Source organism: Mauremys reevesii, linkage group 4 (genome assembly GCF_016161935.1).
Source record: "Mauremys reevesii isolate NIE-2019 linkage group 4, ASM1616193v1, whole genome shotgun sequence".
In the NCBI taxonomy this organism is placed as follows: Eukaryota; Metazoa; Chordata; order Testudines; family Geoemydidae; genus Mauremys; species Mauremys reevesii.
In genome coordinates, this window is record NC_052626.1 from 24,510,870 (window position 1) to 24,536,345 (window position 25,476).

The 25,476-nt window shown below is 44.0% G+C and overlaps 2 protein-coding genes and 1 long non-coding RNA gene across 6 annotated transcripts in view; 2 read left to right on the forward strand and 1 right to left on the reverse strand.

Moving 5' to 3' along the window:
* The window catches only part of HHIPL1 (HHIP like 1), a 68,760-nt gene extending 67,857 nt beyond the window's left edge, over window positions 1-903 (reverse strand). The window contains exon 1 of one of the 2 annotated variants that reach the window (XM_039537907.1): window positions 861-903. The gene's annotated coding sequence lies outside the window, so the exon portion shown is untranslated. Of the gene's footprint in view, window positions 1-652; window positions 811-860 lie in introns of those variants that run through there. The other variant, XM_039537906.1, reaches the window with a different exon arrangement.
* The window catches only part of CCDC85C (coiled-coil domain containing 85C), a 158,083-nt gene continuing 132,991 nt past the window's right edge, over window positions 385-25,476 (forward strand). Inside the window, exons 1-2 of one of the 3 annotated variants that reach the window (XM_039537914.1) lie at window positions 385-496; window positions 1,297-2,559. In XM_039537914.1, coding sequence (XP_039393848.1) covers window positions 1,851-2,559 — 709 coding nt within the window. In that variant the 5' untranslated portion in view covers window positions 385-496; window positions 1,297-1,850. Of the gene's footprint in view, window positions 497-524; window positions 2,560-25,476 lie in introns of those variants that run through there. The other 2 variants (XM_039537916.1, XM_039537915.1) reach the window with 2 other exon arrangements.
* The window catches only part of LOC120404868, a 54,406-nt gene continuing 44,747 nt past the window's right edge, over window positions 15,818-25,476 (forward strand). Inside the window, exons 1-2 of the long non-coding RNA XR_005598224.1 lie at window positions 15,818-15,893; window positions 18,001-18,102. This is a non-coding gene — a long non-coding RNA (uncharacterized LOC120404868). The remainder of the gene's footprint in view (window positions 15,894-18,000; window positions 18,103-25,476) is intronic.

A 25,476-nucleotide genomic window follows, 5' to 3' on the forward strand; every position in this document is an offset into this window, starting at 1 on the left:
GAGACTTACACAGAGTAGAGTAGCCTCAGCTGCATGTGGGCAGGAGTTAGAGGAGGGGCTGCTTCCCCTTCTCTGGTTATTTAGCTCTCTAGATACAATGCACCCATCCCTGTGATGTCACGGAGCCCTACAAAATGATAGAAAGCCACCCAAGTGATCTACCGCAGGACCTCAGCTTTGGTGGTGCCACTTTGGTAGGCGACCAAGACACATGTTTCAGATTGACCAGTGGAAACCCTCCGAACAACGAGCCATGGGTTGTTTTTGCAGCTGTTGTGACACTGCCTGCTTGTGCCAGCAATCCCGGGGTCAAGCACCACGTTTCCCATTCACCGTGGTTACCGAGGCACCATCACAACAAAAGGAATAGCCCCAGAACTGGGAAATCTCTGCTGCTGGAATAAAGGGCACCTGACCTCCCTCCCCACATACCCCACCTGCATCAAGAGGGGGGGAAGGGTTCTTACACCACATCCCTTGTCCCACATGGATCCTGGTAAGAAACGGGGATAAAACAAACCAATAATAAATAAATAAGAATGAACATCTCATAATGGAACCCAGGCAGCAAACCTAACGCACAAATAAAACGAATTCACCAGCAACTGCTGCGGAGAGAGCAAGAGGGGGGGGGGGGCATTTACAGACATACAATAAGGCAGCAGAGGCTCTGCATCCCCTGTGCTCCCTTCAGACACAGCCTGGCGGTGACACATGGCGGCTGGGTTAGCCCGAGAGACGCTGGCAAAGGCAGATCGCGGGGCACAGGCGCTCCTAGGCTGCGTGTGTGTGTCTGTGGCGCTGCTGGGGAGAGCGCGGCCCCTTTAAGAGCCGACGCTGCCCTACCTTTCCCTTTGTACCTGCTTTTTGAAAGCGCTTTGCAGCCCTCGCATTGGCTAGGGGGAGCCACCACTTCTCCCCAGTAACCTGACCCGAGGCGCAGCGCGAATGCAACCTGAAAAGTCTGGAGCATGGCAAGGTCCCTGCCCCCAGCCTCTGACACCCAATCAGGCTGCGGGGGGAGGTCCCTGCCTCTGTAATCCTCTTCTCCCGGAGCAAAAAACTGTCTGTGCTCGGCAGCAGCCGGGTAAGAGGTGGGGGAAGCCTCTTGTTTAGTAGATCTGTGCTGTGCTCTCTCTTGCAATACTGGAGGGGGGCCCCACCTCCGCTCTCCTCCCCAGAAGTAGGTGGGACTAGTTCAAGCTCTGTAGCTGAGCTCCTGCTTTCTGATGACTGTGCCATTAGAGGAATGCTCCTGCGCTCACCACCTCTTGTCATGAATTTTTTTACGTGCAGTTTACAAAGGCATTGACATCATCCGGAGAGCAGCCTCGGAATTAACGCAAAACAAACAACCGGAGGGACAGGTTTCTATTTCACGTGTTATTTAAAAAACCAGCTCCCTAGCTCAGCAGCTGTGATGTGGACAGGGATCGGATCGGGAAAGCTGCCTCTGAACTGGAGGAATTAATGGTGCCCTTATTATTTTATTTGTACTGTTTATTGGAAATCGGTGGGTTTGGGATTTTTATAGAGGAACAAGTGAAATGAACAAATCGAAGAAGATTGACCGTTGCTGATTAGCCTCCACTTAGTGTTGTGTTCTCCTAGGGTAAGTCGATTGATTCACTTTGGAGACAATTAAAAGAATTCTAAAGCTTTGAATCGGATCTCCCCTTTTTTTGGTTTTTGATATGGGGGACAAATCTTTCAAGGTGAATTTGCTGTTTTTTTCCTGGCCCCATCCTCTCTGAAGAACTATAATTTTCTCCCTGCCCAACATGTTACAGTAAATTTTAGTTCCAGAAAACACTTTATTATTTCAAAAGAAACAATATCTAGACTCAGATATGGCAAAAAATTCTCTGGAAGGGTCTAAGGAAGACCTGAACAAAATTTCAGAAGAGGAGATGATGAGATGGAGCAAGGAAGAGCTGGTGAAAAGATTGAGGAAAGTAGAAAATGAAAAAATGAACTTAATGGTGGAACATGGCAACTTAATGAAGGATGTAAACAGGAGGCTGCAGGTTCATCTGCATGAGATCAGGGGGCTGAAGGAGGTGAATCAGAAATTACAGGACGATAACCAGGAACTGAGAGAGCTCTGCTGCTTCTTGGATGATGACCGGCAGAAAGGCAAAAAACTGTCCCGGGAATGGCAGAGGTTTGGGAGGCACACGGCCAGTGTGATGTGGAAAGAAGTTGGGATGTATCAACAGAAGCTGAAGGAGCTGGAAACAAAGCAGGAGTCCCTCATGAGGGAGAACATGGAGCTGAAGGAGATAGTCATCATGCTAGATGAAGAGAGGAATGGAGCTGGCTCTAGGAGCTCTATAGACAGCCAGGCCAGTTTGACCAATTTGAATGGGAGCTCTGGCACCAGGGATGTGGGGGATGGGAGTAGCACCTCCAGCACTGGGAGCGCAGGGAGCCCAGATCATCATCACCATCACCTCCACCATCACAAACCTGTCGAGAATAAGGCTGGAGGAATAAGGAGATCTATGGATGACTTGTCTGCACCCCTTCACCACAGGAGTATCCCCAATGGTCTCAATGGTAAGTCTGTTCCCCCACTTCCTCCCTCTCTCTAGTTCTGTTTGAGGAAGTGCTGTCTAGTGTTTACACAACTGGGGTGAGGTGACATGGGTTCTGTGCTTAGCTCTGCCACCGATTTCCTGTCTGAACTTGGGCAAGTCACTGTAACCACTCTGCCTCCACTTTGCCACCCGTGTAATGGAGATGCCTGTCTTAAGGAGGCGTTGTGAGGGTTAGTGCATTGACCTTTGGACAGTGCATCCATCCGGAAGAGTCCATGGGAATGCATGTTATCATTTATTATAAGGAGTAGTAATTGTATGATAATAAATACAGCAGGTGATCTTCTGGGAAATGCGAAATGCACCCTGTGCATTTCTCTGTGGTTTTATTAAACCTGTTAATCTGATAACTAGTTCATAGTGGAGCAGTTCTGATGTAGTTACACTATTGTTAAATGCTCATCAGATGCATTATTAATGGAGTGGGCTGTGGGATGGTCTTTTATTTTTTGTTTTAAGTCCTGGCAGGCAAATTGACTATGTGTTTTCTGAATTAAATAAACATTGATTTTTCCCATTAGTGTTTTGTTTAATCTTCTCTGCTTGCCTGATAGTTTGATGAGCTTGATAAAAGCATAGTTGGGATGTTGGAATTATTACAGTCCTCATCTGCCAGCTAATGGATAAAAGCATCACCTGTTAACTCCATGGGGCTTTCACTGGCAGACTGTCTGAAACTGAGCAATGCCTAGTAGCTAAAGACTGTAGGAATTAGCTTAACTCTTTTGCTTCCCCCCTTTCCTCTTGTGAAATAATCAGAGGGGCAGGGATCAGTCTATAACTGAAACTGTACTTATACTTGATACAACTGTGTGGTCACAATTAGAAAAATCCCAACATGGAATGATGACAGGCGTCATCCTGCTCTTCTCAGGCAGGCAAATTCCCAGTAGAGTCTATATTGAGCTGGCTGTAAAATAGTAATAATACTAATATTGATAATAATATTATTACCAGCATATCCCCAGAATGTCCTTAAAATCCAGATTTGTGGGGAAAGAAGTCTGGGATGCAAGAGGATTTCAAATTTGACAGGAAGAACTTCTAAGGGTGCAATTCAAATGAGAAGAACCAATAGGAAGCAAACTGGGCTCATACACAACAGCTAGAGTTTCAGCTTCTTCAAGCCACTTTCCACCAGAATATCCAAATCAGATTGGAATATTCTGTGGTAAACAGGGTATAAACTACAGCATCCTCCTTCTCCAAGCTTAGAAACTGCAGCCTCACACCACCAGCTTGCAACAGCAAAGGCTGAGTGGAATGTCAGAAGGGAGGAGCGGGGAAGTTGGTTCTGACTGATGATGTCAACTTGTCATGTTCCAAATGTGAGAATGTTACATTTACAAAGGGGTAGATGTAGATCATCCCCTCCAATGGGAAAACCACAGGATGGGGCAGATAGAGTGACTTCGCAGAGTTGCCAAGTAACTGTCCCTTAAAACTGAAGGGGTTTTAGGAGTGGTGGAGGGAGCAGAGGACATGGCAAGGTCCTGATGTTCTATGGGTAAGCCTCAGGGCCCCAGAGAACGTGAGTGGGACTTGAGGTCACTCAGCACTTATCAGCCCAATTCTGAAGAGTGTTATCCTTCACTAACTTGCTGTGCTCCGAGTTCCCTTGCAATAGCTGCCTTTCCCCTGCAATAGTTGAACACATTACACCCATTTAACTCAGGGCAGGGAATGCTGGTTTAGAGGCTGGTGCTGTCCTCAGATGTTGCAGGACATACTCAGCATCTTAAAAGTAATTTGCTTCTCCCGCTACTTTACCATCTCATGAAAGCAGCAAAGAGTCCTGTGGCACCTTATAGACTAACAGACGTTTTGGAGCATGAGCTTTCGTGGGTGAAAGCTTCACCCACGAAAGCTCATGCTCCAAAACGTCTGTTAGTCTATAAGGTGCCACAAGACTCTTTGCTGCTTTTACAGATCCAGACTAACACGGCTACCCCTTTGATACATCTCATGAAGTTGAAGCAGAATTTTAAAATGTCTTCAAAGCAGAATTGTAGATCTTATTTTATAAAGTCTTGCTGTTTGCATTTCAGATGCTTTGCTGATGTGCATTGTGCAAAGAAAGCCCCATTATAATTCTCAATTCTTTCTTTGTGGGAGGAGGGTCACAAAGTCACTAACTTCAGTAGAGTGACACCAGGGCTGAATTTAGCCCATTTATGGTAACCAGATGTTTTCATGAATTGGATTATTTGCTAATGCAAAGCATAAAAATATTCTTCCTGGAAGGCCCTGATGCCATGATGATGGGCACCGTAGAAAAACATTAGATAGAATTCAGTTGCCTCCCTCTGCTTACACAAGAAAAGGAAAGTCTGCAACTGCAGGGCCAAGTTGGGCATGGAAGTGGGGAGTGCTACCTCTGCATGCCATTCTCTCCAACCCTCCCATCTCTAAAGTTCCCTTCCAACTCCCCACTAGTGTCCAGTGCTATGGGGTGCATGAGCCAGAGCTGCTAGATCAGTGGTTTTCAACCTTTTTTCATTTGTGAACCCCTACAAATTTTCAAATGGAAGTGCTGCCCCCTTTGGAAATCGTAGACATAATCCACAGACCCCCAGGGGTCAGTGGACCGCAGATTAAAACCACTGTTCTATGGTAACAACTACCTTTTGCAGACCCCTTAGACATAGTCAGCAGATGCCCAGAGGTCTGCAGACCACAGGCTGAAAACCACTGTGCTAGATTCTCCACTTGCCAGGGTCATTGACACAAGTTACGGCAGTTTGTGTGATAACTTGCCTAGTTTCTCACTCTGCGCTGTGCATCTACTCTGCACTACATATGCTGCCTCACCCCCTCCTTCTGATGCTGGTAGCTGGGGAAACTTTGGACTGCATGGAATGTGCAGGGGCTACATGAACTGTAAAGAGGTGAGTGCCTTGCGGTGTAGCAGCAAGGAGACACAGAATAGATACCTTTTACTTCCAGAGGTTCTCTCAGGATATTTGGTATCGGACAGGGTGAGGAAGGCCTGGGTTCAGGGGATGTACCCCTTGGGCTCTCTCCCGTGGGGTGTGTATGTGGAACTTTGCCCTGATGGGATAAATTCAAGAAAACTCTGTGTTGAAATTCAGTTTCCATTTCTCTGAGTGTAAATAACCCCCGTAGAGGAGACGGGACTATTAGGTTTGGTAGGATCTCATGTGTGTAAGGTGTGGGGCGGCCTGGGTTGGGGTTTTGTGTAGGAAGTTGCAATGTGGACTTAGGGAAAACTTTTCAGAAGTGGTGACAGGTTTAGGTTCCTCTGTTTAATGGATGCCCGACTTGAAACACTTAGGATGGTCTCTTTGAGAAATGTTGACACTGACTTTTTACCAGGAACTTGTATAGTTTCATGTCTGCTAGTGGGCAGATATAATCTACACTCTGTAATAATCCACATACGGATGCCCGTAAACCTCATCTGATGAGTTAGGTAGTGAAGCTGTAAAATGACTTGCATAGTTATCATTCTCCAATGGCATCGGTATTCAGCAAAGGCCCTGTGCCTTTGGAAAAGCTTGTGAATACATATGCAAATGCAGCCTCTTATCTGGCAACCTTTGATTGGCAGCAAGAAGTCTGGCACTGAGGCACTCTCAGGACTGTGTGCTGCAATTCTGGTAAGACTGCTGCAATGTGGAAGAGCGAGACAGGTGAACATAAAGAATGCAGAAAGTCCAGTCTGGGTTGAGCTGAGACAGAAACAGTTTGCATCATGTATTCTGTCCATTTGTTCCATTTGGTGATTCTTGTACCATAAGCACAAGAAGGTGGGATTCAAATTTCTTTACATTTTTGGATTGATTTTTCTCCCTTGGATAAAAAGAAAGGGGAAAATATGAAGGTTGATAGACATAAAAGGAAGGGAGTGGAGTTCACTTTCTTCCTCAGGGTCTCGTTGCAGAGGAGCACTGGCGCTAGGTTTTAATTTTTTGTGGCACTAGGCAAACTAAAATATGCCCAGGCTGCCCATTCCCCAGCTACTCAGACAGAAAACATTCCCTACGTGGTTTCTTAGCTCTAGGAGCCTAAGATAGGACGTGGAGTAAGCGTACTCAGGTTTTGTGTGGGGATCATGCTTTCCTATGTATTAAGCAGAATGATTTCATTGGATGGTGGTTTTGCGAAAGAGTCAAGCACTTGGAGGCCATTCAACTCATCTCTCACACAACAAATTAGATTTGAAGGAGGTCTGTACAAGAGAACAGGGTTTAAACCACAGCCTTGCCTTCCCTTTCTCCTACAAGCCTATAGAAGTGGGAGTGAGCACAAGAGCATAATCTAGCGTCCACTGTCCATCCTCCTGTTGACTTCAATGGACCGAGGATCAGGCCCAAGGTGAGAAGATGTACGTGAAATGATAGATTCTCCAGGTAAATTCAGGCTAATTTTAGTAGCCATGAGAAAGAACATTGTCCCACTTTCCCTTTTCTTGCCTCCCATTCTCTTTCCTTTAAAGCGTATCGCTTCTGTGGTGCAAGGGGATCTTAGTAGGCCTTTTATCAGAGGAGTATCCAGAGCTCAGTGACTAACTACTGACAACAGCAGTAATAATGGTAATAAAGATAAGTGATGATCTCAAATTTACTAGAAGCGTGTATAAAATCGACCACATCTCTGGATATTCTGTAAAAAGCCAGGTAGAAATCTGTTTGGCCTGACTGTAAATGATATTTCATATTGCTGCTTACCTGTGCGTGTGCTTGTTAACTGTAAGGTATGTGGGAAATTAGACTCTCAGGGACTGATCCAAAGACTGCTGAAGTCAGAGTATTTCTATTGACTTTAGCAGACTCTAGATCCAACCCTTATTGCTGTTATCCAATAACAGTTGAAAGCATAAGACAATTGGCTTCCATAGGATTTGTGTGCACATCTGGGATTCTGCACAGCTGACACTGGTGCCAGTGTAGAACAATTCTGCCTTGTCTCTGTGTGGGACTTTTCCCACCACCAGCCATTGGTGACCAATCACCAGTGTGCTGCAATGGTGTAAATCACTAGTGAAGACAAGGGCAGCTGTGATTTTCACCAGTCCAGTTTAACTCTGCTTGAAACAAGGGTAAACGCAAATTGTGGTTTTCCTTGTCCACACTAGAGGTTTGTACTGGTGCAAACACACTAGCAATTGATGGATGAGATGGGGACAAAATCTCATTGCATACGAGACATGAGGGCTTTTCATTTTTCTCCGAAGGGCCAAATTTTCTCCTGAGAGGTTCACGCTCAGCTCCCACTGAAGTTGTTTGTTCTGGGTGCATAAACTGCTCCTCAGTTTGTCTTGCTGTTTCCTGTGTGTCCTGCGCTTTATTCCAGTTGGCTACCAGCTCTAGCTAGGTCAACTTTCTAAAAAAACAGAGTGGTCAGAAAGGTCTATAGGAAATCTGTGCATTTGGCAATTAGGCTATTGATTAATGTCTCTGCTGTAATAATTCATCACTGCTATGCTCTTCAATGGAAGAAGAATTATCTCTGAGGACGAGGGGGTGGAAAGATCACTAGTCTTACCGATTCCCAGTTGTAAATGTTCACGTATTTACCTAGAAGGGACAATATATTACATTTAAAATGGTGGCAAAGAAACATCGCTTAAAGAGCTATTCCCTGCGGGTTGGTATTGATCTTATGTGCAGCCTTCCTGTACTTCTTTCTCCCTCTACCCATTCTGCTCTCTTTAGGGCCAAAGTCCTTTGTTGTTATCGGAGTATTGCAATCATTATATACATTTCCTAGGGTGCATTAATGAGGGCTGAGAGACCAAAACGAGGTAGGGTAGGCAAGGTCCGGCAGAAACAAGGGATATGGATTATTTAAGGTACCTTAGTGACCACCTGCCACACACTGAAGAAACAGACATTTTTCTATAGCTCTGATGGAATCCCAAAAGTTAATTTTTACAGTAAAATTTTCTTTGGAGAGGGACTCAAATCAGACTCCGCTCTCTTGCGCACTCTCTCTTTCATCCACATGAATTATATGGCAAGGGCAGTGAAATCTGAACCCAGATCGGGATCCTATTTCCACAAAAGCCTCTTTCTTTAGAATGGGCCAAACTAGAGGCCTGGATCCAAACGTGAAGTTGTTGGATCTGAGGTTGGCTCAAGCTTCAAATCTAATATGCTTATTCTAATAATATTTAGCACTTTCTCGTCAAAGTGCTGTAGAAGAAACATTAATTTTTTGGTGCTGCTGTATTTTACATGGCAATAGTTCTAGCATTGTAGAACATGGGCTACAATCCTTCATGATAACCATGGGAACTTGCCCTGGGCTGAAATTTTAAATGTAAGACCCGAGCAGAATACCTGTTTTAAAATCTTCTGTAATTTTATCCAAGTCTGTGAATAGAAGATTAAAAAATGCCCAGGTTTCAAACACTGCCACCAAGAATGTGATCTGAGTCTCCGCAGGCCAGATGTTCATTGTCCACTAATTTTGAGTGCCTCAGTTTTTGGGTAACCAGCTTGAGACACCTAATGCCTGATTTTTTTCAGAGGTGTTGAGCTCATGCCTTCCTTTTAGACTTGCACTGGGAGTTATGGGTACTTCTAAAAATCAGGCCATAGATGTTTAAGCTGGGCCCCCAGATTTGGTGTCATCTTTAGAAATTTGCATCCCATTGCCTTGCATCTCTCAACTCTTTCTCTTTCAATCTCATTAATACTTTTGGCCTCTCTTCCAAAGAGACCTTTCACTGTTATGAGATGTCCCCTAGGAGGGAAAACTCTCTATTGATTAAAAAGCAATTTTCTATGGCTCTTGATGGAATTATCCACTTACACTTGTCAAAAGCAATCAAAACAAGGGATATAAACTATGCTTGTTGCAATGTAAATGATTTGGTTCCTCTGGAGGCGCTTGATCAGATAAAGCAGAGGATCGAATTGCACAGCGATCTAATGAAGCGACAGGAACTGTAACTCAAAATGCAGTCCTGCCATGCCCAGTGAATGGGGACTGTGGGGGGCGTGGCCATTAAAACAGGCTGAGATTTAGTAGAGGTGTCGCTATGGTGTAGCAGGTAATAGTGGGCCTGTAAAAGGCGAAGGGATAATTATGCCTTTGTGGCAATGAGGGCTGAGGAATGCACGACCTAAGTGTCTGGTGTCTTTCATACCTTTGGATTAATGCCCTAGGAGGCACTGGGCAGAGCACAGTGACCAACGGCTCCTGCTACCAGTGAGAAGGTGTAACCAATGCTCTCCTGCTGGTGAGCAGCGAGACGGTGTGGAGCTCATGACTCTGCCCATACCTCCCTCAGATTCACCTCCTCTGGGGCCTATTATTGCTGTCCCAGCTTCCCAGGGCATCTTTCTGCCTTAGGCCTGCCTTGGGTGCAGGTTCTCTGGAGGGCAGCAGGAAAGGAGAAAAGGGCTAGTAGCCAATGGGCTTAAATTGACACAACCATTTCCAATACACTTTCCAAGCAGCAGAATAAGGGAAGTTACCAGATTAAAAAACAGTGTCAAATAGTATTAAAGCTGTGACTCAGGGAAAGCCAGTTAATGGTTGAACTCCATCCTCACTCCCGGGCAATCTGTCCTTAACTCATCTCATTGCAAAGCATATGACATTGCTGACCTTGGCAGTACTGGGGTGACTTAGCGCCAGAACTCACATCTGTAGCTTTTACCTGTATGGGTTGCATAGCTTTGTGTTCCTATTTGCGTGGTTATTTTTAAAGATGCCTTTTGTCTGGGAGTTGGAATTTATCGTGCCCTGTCTCAAAATGTCATCCTCTCCTTGTGGTTAACTTGCTGCAATTCATGAAACACTTGGCTGCCAGAAGTAGTTATGTGCAGCCGTTCCACTGCTTGTGTAATGGACAGAAAATTGTAAGCAGCGCTGCTAGGCACTCGCACACTAACATGTCCACCACGAGGAGGTTGACCCATTTCCACAAATAGATAACTACTGGCAGGAAAAGTAGCATTGTCTCAGAGAATCTGCCTTTCCCTTGCCTACTGACTTGTGAAGTAAGAAGAAGGTTAACTCTGTCTCCCGCATCAGCAATCATGCCAGCACGTGACTCTCCATAGTAACAGAAGCATCCTTGCTCATGTACATTTGTAAATTGCTCCTTCATCTGACAGAGGCTTAAAACGGCAGCAATTCAATTTTTCTAATGAGCGCTTTTATTTGTGAATGGGATGTGTGGTGTACAGCACTCGGAAATGATCTCTGGGTAGCTCTGTATATATAGGCATTTATGAAGCACTTAACACTGAGGTATCGGAGTGCTGCATTGCACGCTATATATGACACCTTTGTTGTCTTGTCCATCTGCACCATTTGGGCCATGTTGCAATTGGCTTTTGTGCACAGGGACCACAGAAAAAGAGGGGGCCCCTAGCTTATATTGCCCTTGCAAGAGCTGATCAGAATAACAAGGACTGCTTGGCCCTTGTTATTCAGAGCAAATCACCCCACAGGTTCAAGGAGTGGTGCTGGGCACCTAGCGGAGCAACTGGCTAGTGCACAGTGGGTACATGTGGGGGAGAGGGCCCCCCTGAGGCATTGTGCTCCCCCTACATTGTAACGCCCAATCTAGCTGTATATGAACAGGAGTGATATTCAACATCCTCATTGAAACCAGATGTCCCATCATCCAGTGCAGCTTTTAAATGCTGTTCTAGTCACTCCTTAGGATAACTGAGGCCTGTTCCGGATCTCACAAACCCGTACTCATCGGCATTGACTCACTGGCCTGTACTCCTCTCTGTACCAGCTCGGGCGGCTGTGCTCTGAGGTGACTTCAACCTGGGAGAGGGTAACCAGTAGTGCTGGTTCTCTGCTAGGGAACGCAGCCTTCGAAGCCATAGGAGCTGGCAGTCAGCACATCCCCCTCCCCCGTCAACAGCCACTTTAGTGGTGCCAAATTTTCAGCTTACTTGGGCAGTTTTGATTACTAGGGGCTACAGTGTCCCTGATGGTAGGCTCCAGTCAGGGACCAGGTCAGATGCACACTGAAGATCAAACAGTAGAAGGGTGATAGTTTAGCAATCTTATGTTGTAGTGTCAACCCAGCCCTGCCTGCAGGGCCTGCTCAGGCAAATCTGGGACACCCTGCAAAACTATTCAGTTGCCCTCTTTACCCCCTGCAGTAAGGCTCAAGACAGTGTGTTGATCTCCTTTCTTCTCCTGCACCTGCCCCAAACCGCTCTGCTATGCCTGCTGGGGATCTGGTCTCACAATAGGGAAACAGAGCTTAAGTGTTTATGTAGGAAACTAGGGGATTAGTGGATGGAGGGGGGGGGGAGCCTGCATGAGCCCATCTAGGCTCACAATAAAGGGGGAAGGACTTCTGGGTTTCCCAGGGGGCTCAAGTTATCACCACCATGGAGTCAAAATAAGGCTGCTCCTGCTTCACATCGCTTGGACTAGAGCTGGAGCAGTAGGCACCAACCGGTCCCTGGTGAGGTGGAGAGTGGCCTCATGAGCTAGGGCCCGGCCCTGCCTGTGGGCTTGGTGCATCCCGATATAAGAAAATTAGGGTGTATTGTGTGGTAAGCGTGCTGCTCTGGGCAGGAAGCTGCAGGACTGATGTTGCCTCGAGCTGTCACTAAGGAATGATTCTATCAAAAGAAAAGGGAGAGGATAAAGAGGACAAGTCAAAGCAGATCAATAAAAACAAGCAACTATTTAAAAAAAATTAGGTAATCCTTGTGGCATTTCCAATCCCTGAAGCTCAATATTTCTGTGGAAACCATTGTAGCCAAAAGTTTGCTGTCAGTATCCTTATCTGATATCTGTCTGCTGGTTGGAGTTACCAAAGTTTTCTAACCAGAGTCCTCAGAATCTAGGCTGATACCAGGTATTACAAATATAAGGTTGCACCCTGCATTCCTTGCTTTGACTTGACCATTAAGTGTCAGACATGCACTACAAGACTCGCATCTTTTTCACGTGCAACTGCTTACTACGATATATGTCTTGTGTTCTAGGACCTTAGTTATCATTGATTATGTCCTGTCCCATGAACACCTCTCCTGTCATTACCTACTCCTTATATTGGTACGTCTACACTGCTCACTCCTTATGGCAGTGTGTAGAGTACATATACTACACACACTCCAGAATGGGTACAAACAGCAGTATAGAAGGTGAAGCATTGTTTAGGTGAGTAGAGACTCACCTGAACCCTTAGGGTATGTACCCTACACAGCGTTCTTCATGCCCATAAAGTGCCTCCCCCATCTACACTGTTATTGTTAGTAGTGTAGTAAAGTACACCCCACTGGCTCACACCCTGAGAGCCCAGGGCTATGAGGTCCAGACACACGCCCTGATCATGGGAGCTCTGGGCTCGTGGGACCCCCACAATGAACCAATACTGAGAGCGTGTGGAGTTGGTCAACGCTACGCCTGGCTCAGGAGACAACTCATGGTGTCCGACACCATCAGGTGGTCCAGAGACATTTAAACGGAACACATTACAGGACACCACCAATACCACATTGAGTAATTGAGACTGCAGACCAGGGAAATAACCCACTTCCTTCCCTGACGAACCAAGGGACGCATCCAACCCATGTACTTATTCGCTACACCGATACTGACTTGGACTCTTAATACATTCCATGGGTGGAGTACCCGAGCCCACTTATCCACTGATGCTCTAAAAACTCCCGCACCCCAATCTGGGTCTATGCTGGTTATGTGATATGTCATCCTTGTAACCGATACCCATAATCCCTCATAACTCAAGTCGGACCCCAGATGTACAGTACCTTCCCTCTTAACTTGTGTATATTTAATTTTAAACATTAACTTTAATAAAAATTGTAAACCTGCTGCCTCCCTGCTGCTGAAATCTTTCCCTGCAGGAGGGAATGGCTTCCAGCAGTGAGGAAAAGCTCTGGCAGGGGAGAGGCAACAGGGTACGGCAGCTGCCTTCCTCACTGCCTCCCCCTTCCCAGAGCCTTTCACTAACACGTGTAGTTACACACCATAGTGTGGATGTAGCCTGCTTTTCACTGTGGCATGTAGCTACATGTTTAACATCAGACGATTCCAGAGCAGAAGGCATGTCACCCAGCTTACTATTTGGGATCTGCTTTTTACAGATGCTGCTGCATTCGTTTCTAATTCACCCGATTAATTGCAGGTTGTAATGAACAAGTTTTCTGATGCATGCACCAAGTTTGACATGGTAATCAGTATCAAGAAAACAGTTGTCCTGTCAGAAGGTACCATCATTCCACCTGAAATCTAAGTCAATAATGAAGCTTTGAATAATGTGGGTCACTTCTGCTATCTCGGGTCAATTCTTACCAGCTCATTTAACCTTGATAGGGAACTCAATGCAAGAATCGGCAAAGCTTCTGTCACTTTTGGCAAACATACTTCATGTGTTTGGAACAACAAATTGCTTATCCTGAACACAAAGGATCTGGCTTTTGTCCTTAGTACTCTTCTTTACGTTTTTGCAAGCTGGGTTATGGACTCCAAGCAGAAGTGGAGATTGAAGAGTTTCCACCTCTGATGTCTTAGAAAAATCCTTGGAGTTTTTTGGGATCAATGGATCACCAATACCGAGATCTTTGGGCGAACTGGCCTACAGTATATGCAGACTATGCTGGACATTCTCAGGCTTTGCTGGTTGGGACACATTGAGCGCATGTCTCGAGATCATCTGCTGAAGGCTGTGCTCTATGGCCAACGCAAGAATTGCCTGCGACGCAGAGGAAGGCCAAATCTCTGATACAGTGAGAAGGTCAAGCAAAGTCTCAAGAAATTCAGCATTCCCACTGACAACTGGGAAAATGCTGCCCACAATTGCTCAGTTCGGAGAAGCCGGGTTCGGGTTGGTGCAGTCACCGTGGAGAGCCACCAGAGAGCCCAGGCTGAGGCCTGCAGGTGAGCCAGGAAGCAGAGTGTGCTTCAACCTCCATCTGGCGAGTGGAGCTGTAGCCACACCTGTAGTGGAAAGGTTTGCTGCTCACGCATCAGGCTCTTTTCCCATATCATTGCTAAGCACCACTGATGGACTGACTTTGTGTCTCCTTTTATCTGTCAAGATGCTGGATGGCCAAGAGTACCTACATGTGCCTGAAATGCCAGTGCCAGTAGTGTGCAGTATAGACCTAGCATTTATGTGCAATGGGAACTTTCTCCAGTTCTTTAATGAATGGCCAGGAGTTTGAGCCACATCTTTTTATTAAAGGGGTTTATTTATTTTCAATAGCCGTGTTGATTCTTTCACCGGCTTTCCATCTCCATCCCACATTTAGCATAATGTATGTTTCCCGTGGATCCATTTTCAGTATAGTAAAGTTCCCACATTTTATGTTGGAATACCTTTGTCAATTTTTGGCAAGTAGATGCCTACCCTGTCAACAGGGTAATGGGGCCAGAAGTAATCCTTTTCAGGTGCGCAATCATTTTAGCTCTTCACAGAGTTATAAAGAAAATGGTATTTTACGTATAAACTTAAGGCATTTTTCTGATAACAACAACAATACCTAGCTCTTATATAGTGCTTTTCATCAGTAGATCTCAAAGCACTTGAGACAGTAGTGTTCTTTTGTCTTCCTGATTGCTCTTTCTTCTCCCTCTTTTTGGTGCTTGCATTTGTAGAAGCAGTCTCGTATTTGTAAATTTCCCAGAAGCTGAATACAAGGTTGATCTATGCTTTGGATCTGCAGAGCTCTTAATCCTTTTCCATTGAGTTTAAAGCTTGTTCTCAGTTGAATGTGATACATACTTGTAGGTTATATGATCTTCACCAGTGGTTCATGTGGCCCACAAAGGTGGCATATTGTAAAAATTACTCTTCTTCTTGATGATGGTAGCTACTCAAACCCAACACTGTAGTGAGTAGAGTTGTTTGATACTTTGTAGACCCCTGATAGGTCTATACTTTGCTATTACATGTGTGTCATGCTTGCTTTCTTGGTTTTGAATTATTCACTCTTTCAGTCATGATTTTTATTTTTGACACTATAAACAGTTTACAGTTCAGCTACTGTTGTGGATCTTCTCTTGCAAATGTGATAATATTTGCAATGCAGTTTTCTCCAGATGTTTTTCTTTTGTCATCCTCTTAACTACTTGTTCCACCTCTTAAAAAACGGGGATCAGTTCTCAAAGCCTGAACACTCATTCCTTTTTGATGTCATGAAACAAGATAATGCATGCCCTGTTTGTTGAGATGTTCTCTCTCTTGGAATTGCTGAAGATTCCATCTCTAACTGTAACTTCTTCTGCAATTTGCCGTCCTCCAGGCTATGTTACATATCTTCATTTGAACAGAATGATACTCAGTTCAGTATATTTGAACAACTTTTGTAGGTGGGTCTGTTTTTTATTTGCTTTGATTTATGGATTTTGTGGAAGTCTAATCTGCTGTGGCTGTTTTGTTTCCTTCTGTCATCTCTTAAACCAAATGAAAAACCTGGGTTTTTCTTGCTCTGTGGTTAAAGATCTTGTTGTTGTTGCTGTAATTTTAAGCCTTATAAGGACAGTTGTGGGAGGGAAAGATGATCTTGTAGCTCAGGCCCTAGAACTCGGAAGTCATGGGTACATATCCTGTCTTGACCACAGATTTCTTGTGAGATCTTGTGCAAATCATTTAAAGTTTCTGTGGCTCAGTTCCCTACCTGTAAAATGGGACTAATAATACTTCCTTTGTCTGTACATTTAGATTCTAAGCTCTTCAGGAAAGGAAGTACCTTTTATAACATGTAGGTACAGCACCTAGCACAATGGGACCTGATGGCAGATGGGGCCTCTAGACACAACTGTAATACAAATAATAACAACACATTTTTTCAGAGCTAGCCAGGAGCAGTTCTTCTCTTTTTCAGTATCCAAAATCCCCAGCTGCTCTGAATTCCCAGTTTATGGATCAATAAAGTTGAAACAGGACATCAGGTTCTTCTGGGAAGGGGTCTTTATAGCATATATACTGCCTAGAATGAGGGGAGGCCTGACCTGACTGAGACCTCTAGGTGCTACCAACATCTTAATGTTAAATATTACTAGCAAACAGAAACTTTTCTTAAAGGAAGTCCTCAGGTGAATGAGACAAAGAACAATAAGCACCACTGTCCAGACCAATAACAGACAGGCAAGACAAATGCACAACAGGTAAACTTATGTCCTAGTAGACTGAAAAAGCAACAATTTTGGGTTGGGGGGAGAAGAGAAATAGCTGCTGGTGGAAGTTATTGTCTTTCACCATATCTAATTTATGAGCACGTGTGATCCTAAATTTTATACTCAGGTTTGGTTTTTTTATGATGAGATGACAACATAAGACTTGCTAATTCAGTTTAGGCTGAGACACAGTTCCATAGTCATGAAGGAAATGGATCCTCAACTGCTGTGTTTTTCTTTGTCTCAGCCAAAAGCTAATAATGTCTGTGTTATAATAACTAAAGACTCTTTTCCTTGCCTTGCCAACTAAACTCCCACCTTGTCACTTGATTGCTCCATTTCTGACCTCTCTAATTTGTTAACACCTAATAAGTCTTGAATTAAAAGTAATCAGATCCAGTCTGCTGTCTGTCTGAACCAAATGTTTCTTTAGCCAACCCTGGCTTTCATTCTTGTTTGGATGGTGGATTTCACAGGGAGGATATATTTGTCAGTATACTATCAAATCATTAAAATGGTGACAAGACCATAGTAACTCTTCCTCAGCAATTATGTATGAAAGGTTGTCAGTGTGAGTATTATGGGAAGTTTAAAAGCCTTAATTTTCGTTTGGAATTGAAACCTTAATGACTTTCCACTCCCACAAATCATAAAGACCTTGTTTCAGATTTAAGTTGACACAAAAAGCTTTTTTATCAGATTTCTTTTTGTGCAGCTTTTTCATTAAAAAATTTAAATAGATTTGTGAGTCACTGTTCTTTGTATAAAAGATAATTACTGGAATATGAACTTCAGAAAAGTGGCATTTGTGACTCTGCTGCTAGCCATTCAGTGGAAGCTTTTGCTTTATCTCTTTTCAATTAGTTAAGTTAAACAACATCTCTGTTTGTTTGAAAGGACTAATTATGCTTCTGTTTGTTGTTTGTCTAGTACACTAAATGTTTTCTATATGTAAAACCAAGCAGCAAGGGGGAAAATAAGGATTGCCCCAAACGAGCACCATTTAATTATTCAAACTGTGCATGCAGATCCTATGGGGGTAAAATACATTATTGAATTCAGTCAGGTACTAATTTGCAGCTGAGCGATGTTGGGAAAGAGAAACTGAATCTCATAAATCATATTTCAAATAATAAGTACAAATTAAACCCTCTTTAAGAGACTTTAGATTGATGGACTAATTTTAATGTACTGGTTTCAACATGTATTAAAGGGAAAAAATGCTTGCACTGGTCAGTCACTGGTAAAAGTGAAAGCCATGCCCTTCATGTGTTTTTTTTTCTTTCTGTTTCAAATCTAGATGGAAAGATTTTACCTAGAAACATAATTTTGCAATGAAATGAGAAGCATTGTTACAGATTGAGGCAGATGCTGCATGTGTGTTGCAAGAAGATGTAAACAGGTGAAGGACATGTATGTGTACACACACACACACACACACACACGTATTATTGCTTGGTTTTAAAGCTATAGGCCAAGATTTTTCAAAAGGGATTAGTTGTTTTGGGTGCCTTGTTTTTGACTACTCAACTTGAGATACCATAAGGATACTTGATTTTCAGAGGACAGGTGCTCAGTGAAGGTGACTCAAGTCAGACTTTTGAAAATTGGCAGTACCCAAAGTGGCTAGTCACATCTAAAAAATCTTGGTTACGTTTCTGACAAAACCTTGTGACAGAGCTGTTAAATGCATTAAATAGCTGATCAGTAGCCTTGCTTGCACTGTAGTTTTGGAGATGACCTGTCTGTTTTGTGGGTCCTGCCTATGAAGGAGTAGGTCATGTAAACAAAAGCTGATTAACTTGTTCCCCCATGGAAGCATTTCTATTTTTCTTTTTAATCATCCAGCTAAGTCCCTTTGAATGGGGAATTTTTCTGATGGAAAAAGTGCAGTTCCAGCCTATTGTTCAGTCCTATTTGGATGAAATAGGGAGTCTGGTATTTATTTTCTGACCACTCAAAGCGAAGGATGGGTTTGGAGTCAGACTTGTATACGAAACACAGTCTAGTGCTTTGTGTATTTAAAACTAGAGAACTTCCTGACTGGGTAATATGTTAAGGATGAAAATGTTTGGATTTGATCTTTATTTTTAAACCAAGGCCTACATATCTGGATTTAAACCAAGACCATAGCACAGGCAAGAGGAGCCTAAAAAATAATAAAGACTGTATGTTTATCAATAAACCACAAACTGATAGCCAAGAATTGATCGTAGAGAACTGTAACTAACACAGATTCATTAATATTAGCAGGTGGAGAAGGGAAGTCTGTATTTTTACATGAGATGGATCTGCAGCAAAGCCTCTGATTTAACCATTGGGAAAGTTTAGACCTGAACTTTGTGGCTCTGCCTATCTTTGCTTTTCAGTGCATATAAACATGCTGTCACAGTTTCAAACCTGCTGAAATCTGCAGCCCTAGTCCTGCAAGGATGGAAAGCAAGCAGTCAGGAGACCCATAATTACAGAGTTTTGAAAATACAAACAGGGTTCGGTTCAAAACTTTAGCACAATTCACAATGTTGCAGAAATGGAAAAAATAAGTGCATATTCACCCTGTGCTGTATATAATTGACCCAGCTGGTAATTCAGTGATGAAGGCTCATCTGTATGTTTCAAATGACAGATCTAGGTTCTGAAGTGCTTATGATTAGATTAAGAAGTGTAGTAAACTTTAATGGTGCATGAAATGGTACTGTTGGATTTGCAGTAATATGTACTGTACTTCTTTAGAACAGCACGAATAATACTTGTATATCTCTTCCAAGTAGGAATCTCAAAGTGCTTTACAAACTTTAATGAGTTTAGTGTCAAGCAGCCTTATGAGCCTTAAAGATGCATCATTATCCTCTCTCCTCCTTTTTTTAAAAAAAACACACTTTGGTATATCTCTAATTATTACTATTACTAAGTTAATGTCCAATCTCCTAGAACTGGAAGGGACTTTCGAGTCCAGCCCCCTGCCTTCACACTAGCAGGACCAATTTTTGCCCTAGATCCCTAAGTGACCTCCTCAAGGATTGAATTCACAACCTTGGGTTTAGCAGGCCAATGCTCAAACCACTGAGCTATCACTCCCCCTTACCTATGACAGAGTGAGAAAGAGAGAAAATCTGCTGACTTCCAGTCCCGGGCCTTATCTATAAGCCTTTCTGAGTGTATCTGAAATATGTGCAATAATTGCTTGCAGATCCCATCCACGTGGACAACAAAATGTTTGTGCTTGCAAAACTGTTGCTGTCCATTTTAAAGCAAAAAATTAACCTACTAGCTTACTTATAATAAATTATATTGGACTTCTTACTAGCCTTCTGGGTCCACACGCAACTGAGATTAAAGTTAATATGGCATTGAAACAAAGTCAGTTCCAGGCATTTATGAACAGCCTTGTCTTGATCTGCATTAGTTGGATGCTTTGTTCCTGGCTGAATCTTGCATTCTTTGTGCACCCAAAACTCCTGTTATCTTTAAATGGGAGTTTCAGGTGGGTAAGGAATGTGAGGTCAGCCTGGAATGGTATCAGATAATCACTGGTGTTAAAGGACAGTGATTGTGATGCCTGTGAAGAATGCTCTCCATGGGAGACTTCTCAAGAATCCACCTTTGTAAGGCACTGCTGCAAGATTTCCTCCTAAGAGTTCTTCAGATATTAGAAGCTTCATTGTTGTATTTCATTGAAGTCCGAGTATTGATTTTTGAAAGCTAGCCTGTAATGCACAGCCTCAGTAGGAACGTGTGTTTTCTGATATCTATTATTTCTTAAAAACTTATGTGTGTGAGTTTAGTGCTTGAGAAAGTTGACAGAATGGCAGTCCTGGAGAGTGAAGTCCTCTGTTTAGCCACAGGACAGTACTACACAGGCAGCAGCTGTGCAAACTTTCCTCACACTCTCCTGCCAACAAACCTGACTCCTAACCTTTAAGAACTACTTCAAGGTCGCAAAGCCTGGAATCTATTGAGGCTGCCAACCAGGAGTCGGTAGGGTTCCAAACATGGTGGTAGTCTTTGCAATGTGGACATCTACCTGCTAGCAGATCTTGTCCTAATGACATGCTGTCAGTGTGGTCTCACGTGGCCTCTCTTTGCCCATGGTGACCAATTGCTAGGGCTGGGCTGGGTGGGCATAAAGCAAATTTCCCTTTTCTAAATGGGAAGTGGATGAAAGGGGTGAGGGCAGTGGGAGTTTTTCAGGGCAGCAGGTGCATTAGTGAGCAGCTTAGCCTCCTGGGGTTTCCCGGAGCTATTCTTGCACTTCCTCTAGATCATTGGCTACCCGGAATTGGATGGTGAATCCCCAAAGGTTTCTCAATAAGCCACTATAGATCCTGTAAACAGTAACGAATTTCTGTCACTAGTGACTTGGGCAGGGTTTGAGCCTGCACAGATTGTTCTTTCTCTTCCCTTCTGAGATGGCTGCTATATCCATTGTCTGACTTACCATATATTATATAGATCAAGACCTGGTTTAACTCCTTTGAAAGAAGCTGACTGCATAATGCAGAGCTGCTTACCACCTCTTTTGGGCCTTGCTATCAAGTCAGTGGAGTTACAGTGGGGTGAATTTGGGCCCATGGCTTGATTCTATTCCATTCAGGTTCTTGTACCCCACGGCTATGAAGAGGATGGTTTGGTCTGAAGAGAGACGATATGGACGGTACGAAGGGCAGGCAAAAATCAAAAGCAGAACCAGAGGAAAGAGTCCTGATCCAGTAATATGCATTGCCTGCATCTTATTTGAAACTCTCCCTGGCATCTTAGTATTTTCTACTTTCTTACATGATCCAATGAGAAAGAAGGGTGTCGGGTAGGTATGTTGTGCTCCATTACGTGCTGCAAAGCTGAATAGCATGTGCTTGTCTATTGTTACCATAAGGAAGCTGTCCTTTGGGGTGAAACGGCGTTAAAGCATTTTGCTTTTCCCGTAAGGACGTTTCACGTATACGTTTTCACTTTGGCTCCAATAAATAAAGTAAAATGGCATAAAGATAGCGCCTCCTATCACTGTGTCATGCTACCCCCTCGCTCCTTTTTGACCGCCACTTGCTCATCAAGTTGGAACAAAAACTTCTCTGATATGTTGCTTGTTCATGGCTGCGAATAATCAACTTTGGGTGACATGCTACTGGGTTCGGCAAGGCAAACGCATTAGTGCAGCTACACGGGATATTTCAGTATGGTGCATTGCTCTCTTGTAGAGTTGAAAACCGGAGTACCCTTTAGCAAAGGCTCTTAGTTGACTTTGGAGAGCTTAATCTTTTTAATACAGCCCACAATGTGTAGCGAAAGATCTAGATAATACAAGAAAACAATTATTTATCTGGGATTAGCCTACATAAAACATTTACTTCAAGCAGAAAGAAGGCCAGAATATCGGCCTTTTGTAGATGATGATGATGAAATGAAGCCTGATCCAAAGCCTATTTAAGTCAATGGGAGTCTTTGCACTGACTTCTCTGAACTTTGGATCAGGTCCTTAGAGCTGCTCTTATATTGCTTTGTTTATGATTGATACTTTTTGTTGAGGAGAGGGCAGACAGTAAAAAAAAAGTGTTTTTTTTTTAAATACATTATTCTTAATTAACTCTCAGGCTGGCTCAGTAAAAATGACTCTCTCCTCTGACCCTACCCCAAAAGAGAGAGCCTGCCTGTCTTTCAAAATCCCCAGCCTGCTAGCAAGCACAAGACATTTTCCCAATGATTTATTATGGCAGGAGCTACAAAGTAATCCTTGGTAAATGGAGTTATGTATGTGGTGCTCCAGTGAGTGGGAGATTTATATGTGGCTTATTTCATTGCTGCTTATTATCATATGATGTTTCATTGAATGAAATTACATGACTGCCTTGACTCTTGAAGGCCTAGAATGGATTTAAGTTGTTACTATATTTTTCCGCTTGCAAGAGCTTCACGAAGAGGGAACATTTTAATGCGGCTGACAGGTTTGCTGTCGGCTCTCGTCCTCCATCCTTGGGAGGTTTGGCTGTGCAAGGTAGGGCTGCCTCTTTGGCCTTAGTGTAACTCATCCCTTAACTAGAATGTCCATTGCATTATGCTAGGGAGGCACATTATGCTATGATTATTAAAGGCTAATTTTAACCAAATAGTGGGCTAAGCTACTCTTCTCCTCTCCCAAAGAGAATGTCTGTTGTAGCTGACTGAGTCTAAACCAGCCACTTAAGTTCTCAGCTACCCTGATGATGAGGGAGATCTAGGTATAGATCCACCGATTGTATTTAGTTTTGTAGAATTATTAGGGACAGATCCTCAGTTGGTGTAAGCCGGAGGAGCTCCACTGAAGTCAAACTTATTCCAGTTTATACAAGGTGAAGATCTGGTCCTAGTCTTTCTGGGCCAAATCCTGGGGCCCATAACTGGTCCTTAATGGGAATTTTACGGATTTTGAGATTCAATCTAATTAGATTTGAAAGATGTTTTAAACTCTATCTTAACACCACCATAAAACCTGCCAAGATGTTCTATTTTTGTATAAACATTTTAGTTGAAATCAATGGCAAAATTCCCATTGACTTCAGCCGGGGCCAGGATTTCCCCCTTTATTTTTAGATTGTCCAGAACCTTTCATTTTTGAGTTGGTTGCATATTGAATCTTTAATCATTTCATCTATACATGGCTTTTTTTTTTTTTTATAAACCATGACCCCTTTTGAGCAAGGTTAAGCCCTGTATTCTTGCAGTGTGTACTCTGAGCCTCATTCATAAACATCTCCCTGAACATCTCCCTTTATCCTGTGTCCATGGAGGCGAAAGAATCACAAACAATGGCAATGCTGAAACAAAAGTGATGATTGTTCAGGGATCGCAGAGGCGGGAGGTCAGTTAGGCCCGTCAGCCTGTTGCAGGCTGGGACCCATTGTCCCAGTAATTGGATTTCTGCTGATGGTGCCCAGCCGCTGGGAATGTGAGTGAGAGGGAGGACGTGATGGGGGACAATTGCCAAGTGCAATGAAGAAAGCAGTGATTGCGGGAAGCAAATGACTACAGAGTCCATGATGTTTGTTGAAGACAGTATGTGAACATAAAGCTGAATAGAAGTAGAAAGGCACCAGAATTATTACCACTGAGATGCAGAGATAATGCCGTGCACTGAAGTTTATCTACTGGATCCTGGGGAGCCTTAATTCCAGTGCTGGATCTTGAAACTCAGGGATATTCATGCAAATCATTGCATTGACGTCAAGTCCCTATTCCTGAGACTGAAATTTGGCTCTCAAGTGAGTAAGTCAGAGTCATCTATGCTAAGTTATTGTTCTACTCTTTCTGATGACCCAACTCTGGGCCAGATTATGATTGGCCCTGGTGTGAGGTGCGGTGCTACACAAGCAGCTTCCTCCTCACATGTTGCATGGACTGTGCAAGGGTGATTGCACTAGCATTCCCTGTGAGCAGACTGCGTGGTCCATGTTCCCTGTGAGGATCAGGTCACTGTGAGAGAGTGGGGCCTCCACCTTCCACAGCTGTCTGCACCACCTTGCGAAGTGGGGCTGATGCTCGAGGAGAGAGCAATCTGTACTGTGTCTTGTGGAGTGGCTCCCCATTTCTCTCACTCTCCATCCTAGAGCTGGAGCTAGGGAAATCCCTCAGTGCTCTGGGGATGTTGGTTCTCTTTCCCTTTGGACTCCATCTGCCCCAGTGACCTACCTGTGGGTGGGGCTCCTGGAAAAGAGAGTACGCCTTAGCATCCCACCATACTTGGGCACCTTGTGTTGCCTGCCACAGTGTCTGTCTGTGTGTGTGGGGGGGGAGCTAGCTTTGAGAGGAAGGTAGAGAGGATGGGAGGCTGTGAACAAAGGCAGATCATCGTTGGCCAGGTGAGGGTTGGTGGTGGGGTGCGACTTTTTTCTCCAGTGCATCATATTGATGTTCTGGGGCAATCCGGTCTCAGCTTTAGAATAAGTCATAGAATAATAGAATATCAGGGTTGGAAGGGACCTCAGGAGATCATCTAGTCCAACCCCCTGCTCAAAGCAGGACCAATCCCCAACTAAATCATCCCAGCTAGGGCTTTGTCAAGCCTGACCTTAAAAACCTCTAAGGAAGGAGATTCCACCACCTCCTGAGGTAACCCATTCCAGTGCTTCACCACCCTCCGAGTGAAAAAGTTTTTTTTCCTAATATCCCACCTAAACCTCCCCCACTGCAACTTGAGACCATTACTCCTTGTTCTGTCATCTGCTACCACTGAGAGCAGCCGAGCTCCATCCTCTTTGGAACCCCCTTTCAGGTAGTTGAAAGCAGCCATCAAATCCCCCCTCATTCTTTTCTTCTGCAGACTAAACAATCCCAGAACTGCTCTCTGCTGAGTTCTGGTCCAAGTCCAGCACAGAGAAAGAGGCCTGTCAGGTGCCATCAGCCAAAGACAAATTTGCAGTCCCTTGCCTGGATCATACACAAATCTCTGGCCTGAATATCCACAGTAAAACATTTGACAGGTTTGCTTTATCAGCTCTGAACAAGCCCATGCAATCCTACCTTCTTCATTTGCAGCCTGGAAACTTGCCTCCTAAAACCACTGCAAACTTTCTTATCTTGCTCTTTAGCTCTGGTTGGGCAGCATCCACTTCCCCTCCAGACCCACCTGGACAGCAGCTCAGACTATACCAATGTGGTCCCAGGAAATGACTTGCTAATGGCTGTACAATCCCTCCCAGCTTTAGGGGTTGAAGAAGCCTTTATCTGACACACAGATATGCACACACCACTCCCCCTCTCCTCCAAAGGGTATCTCTGTGTGGCGGGGTGACCCACTTTTGCCTCC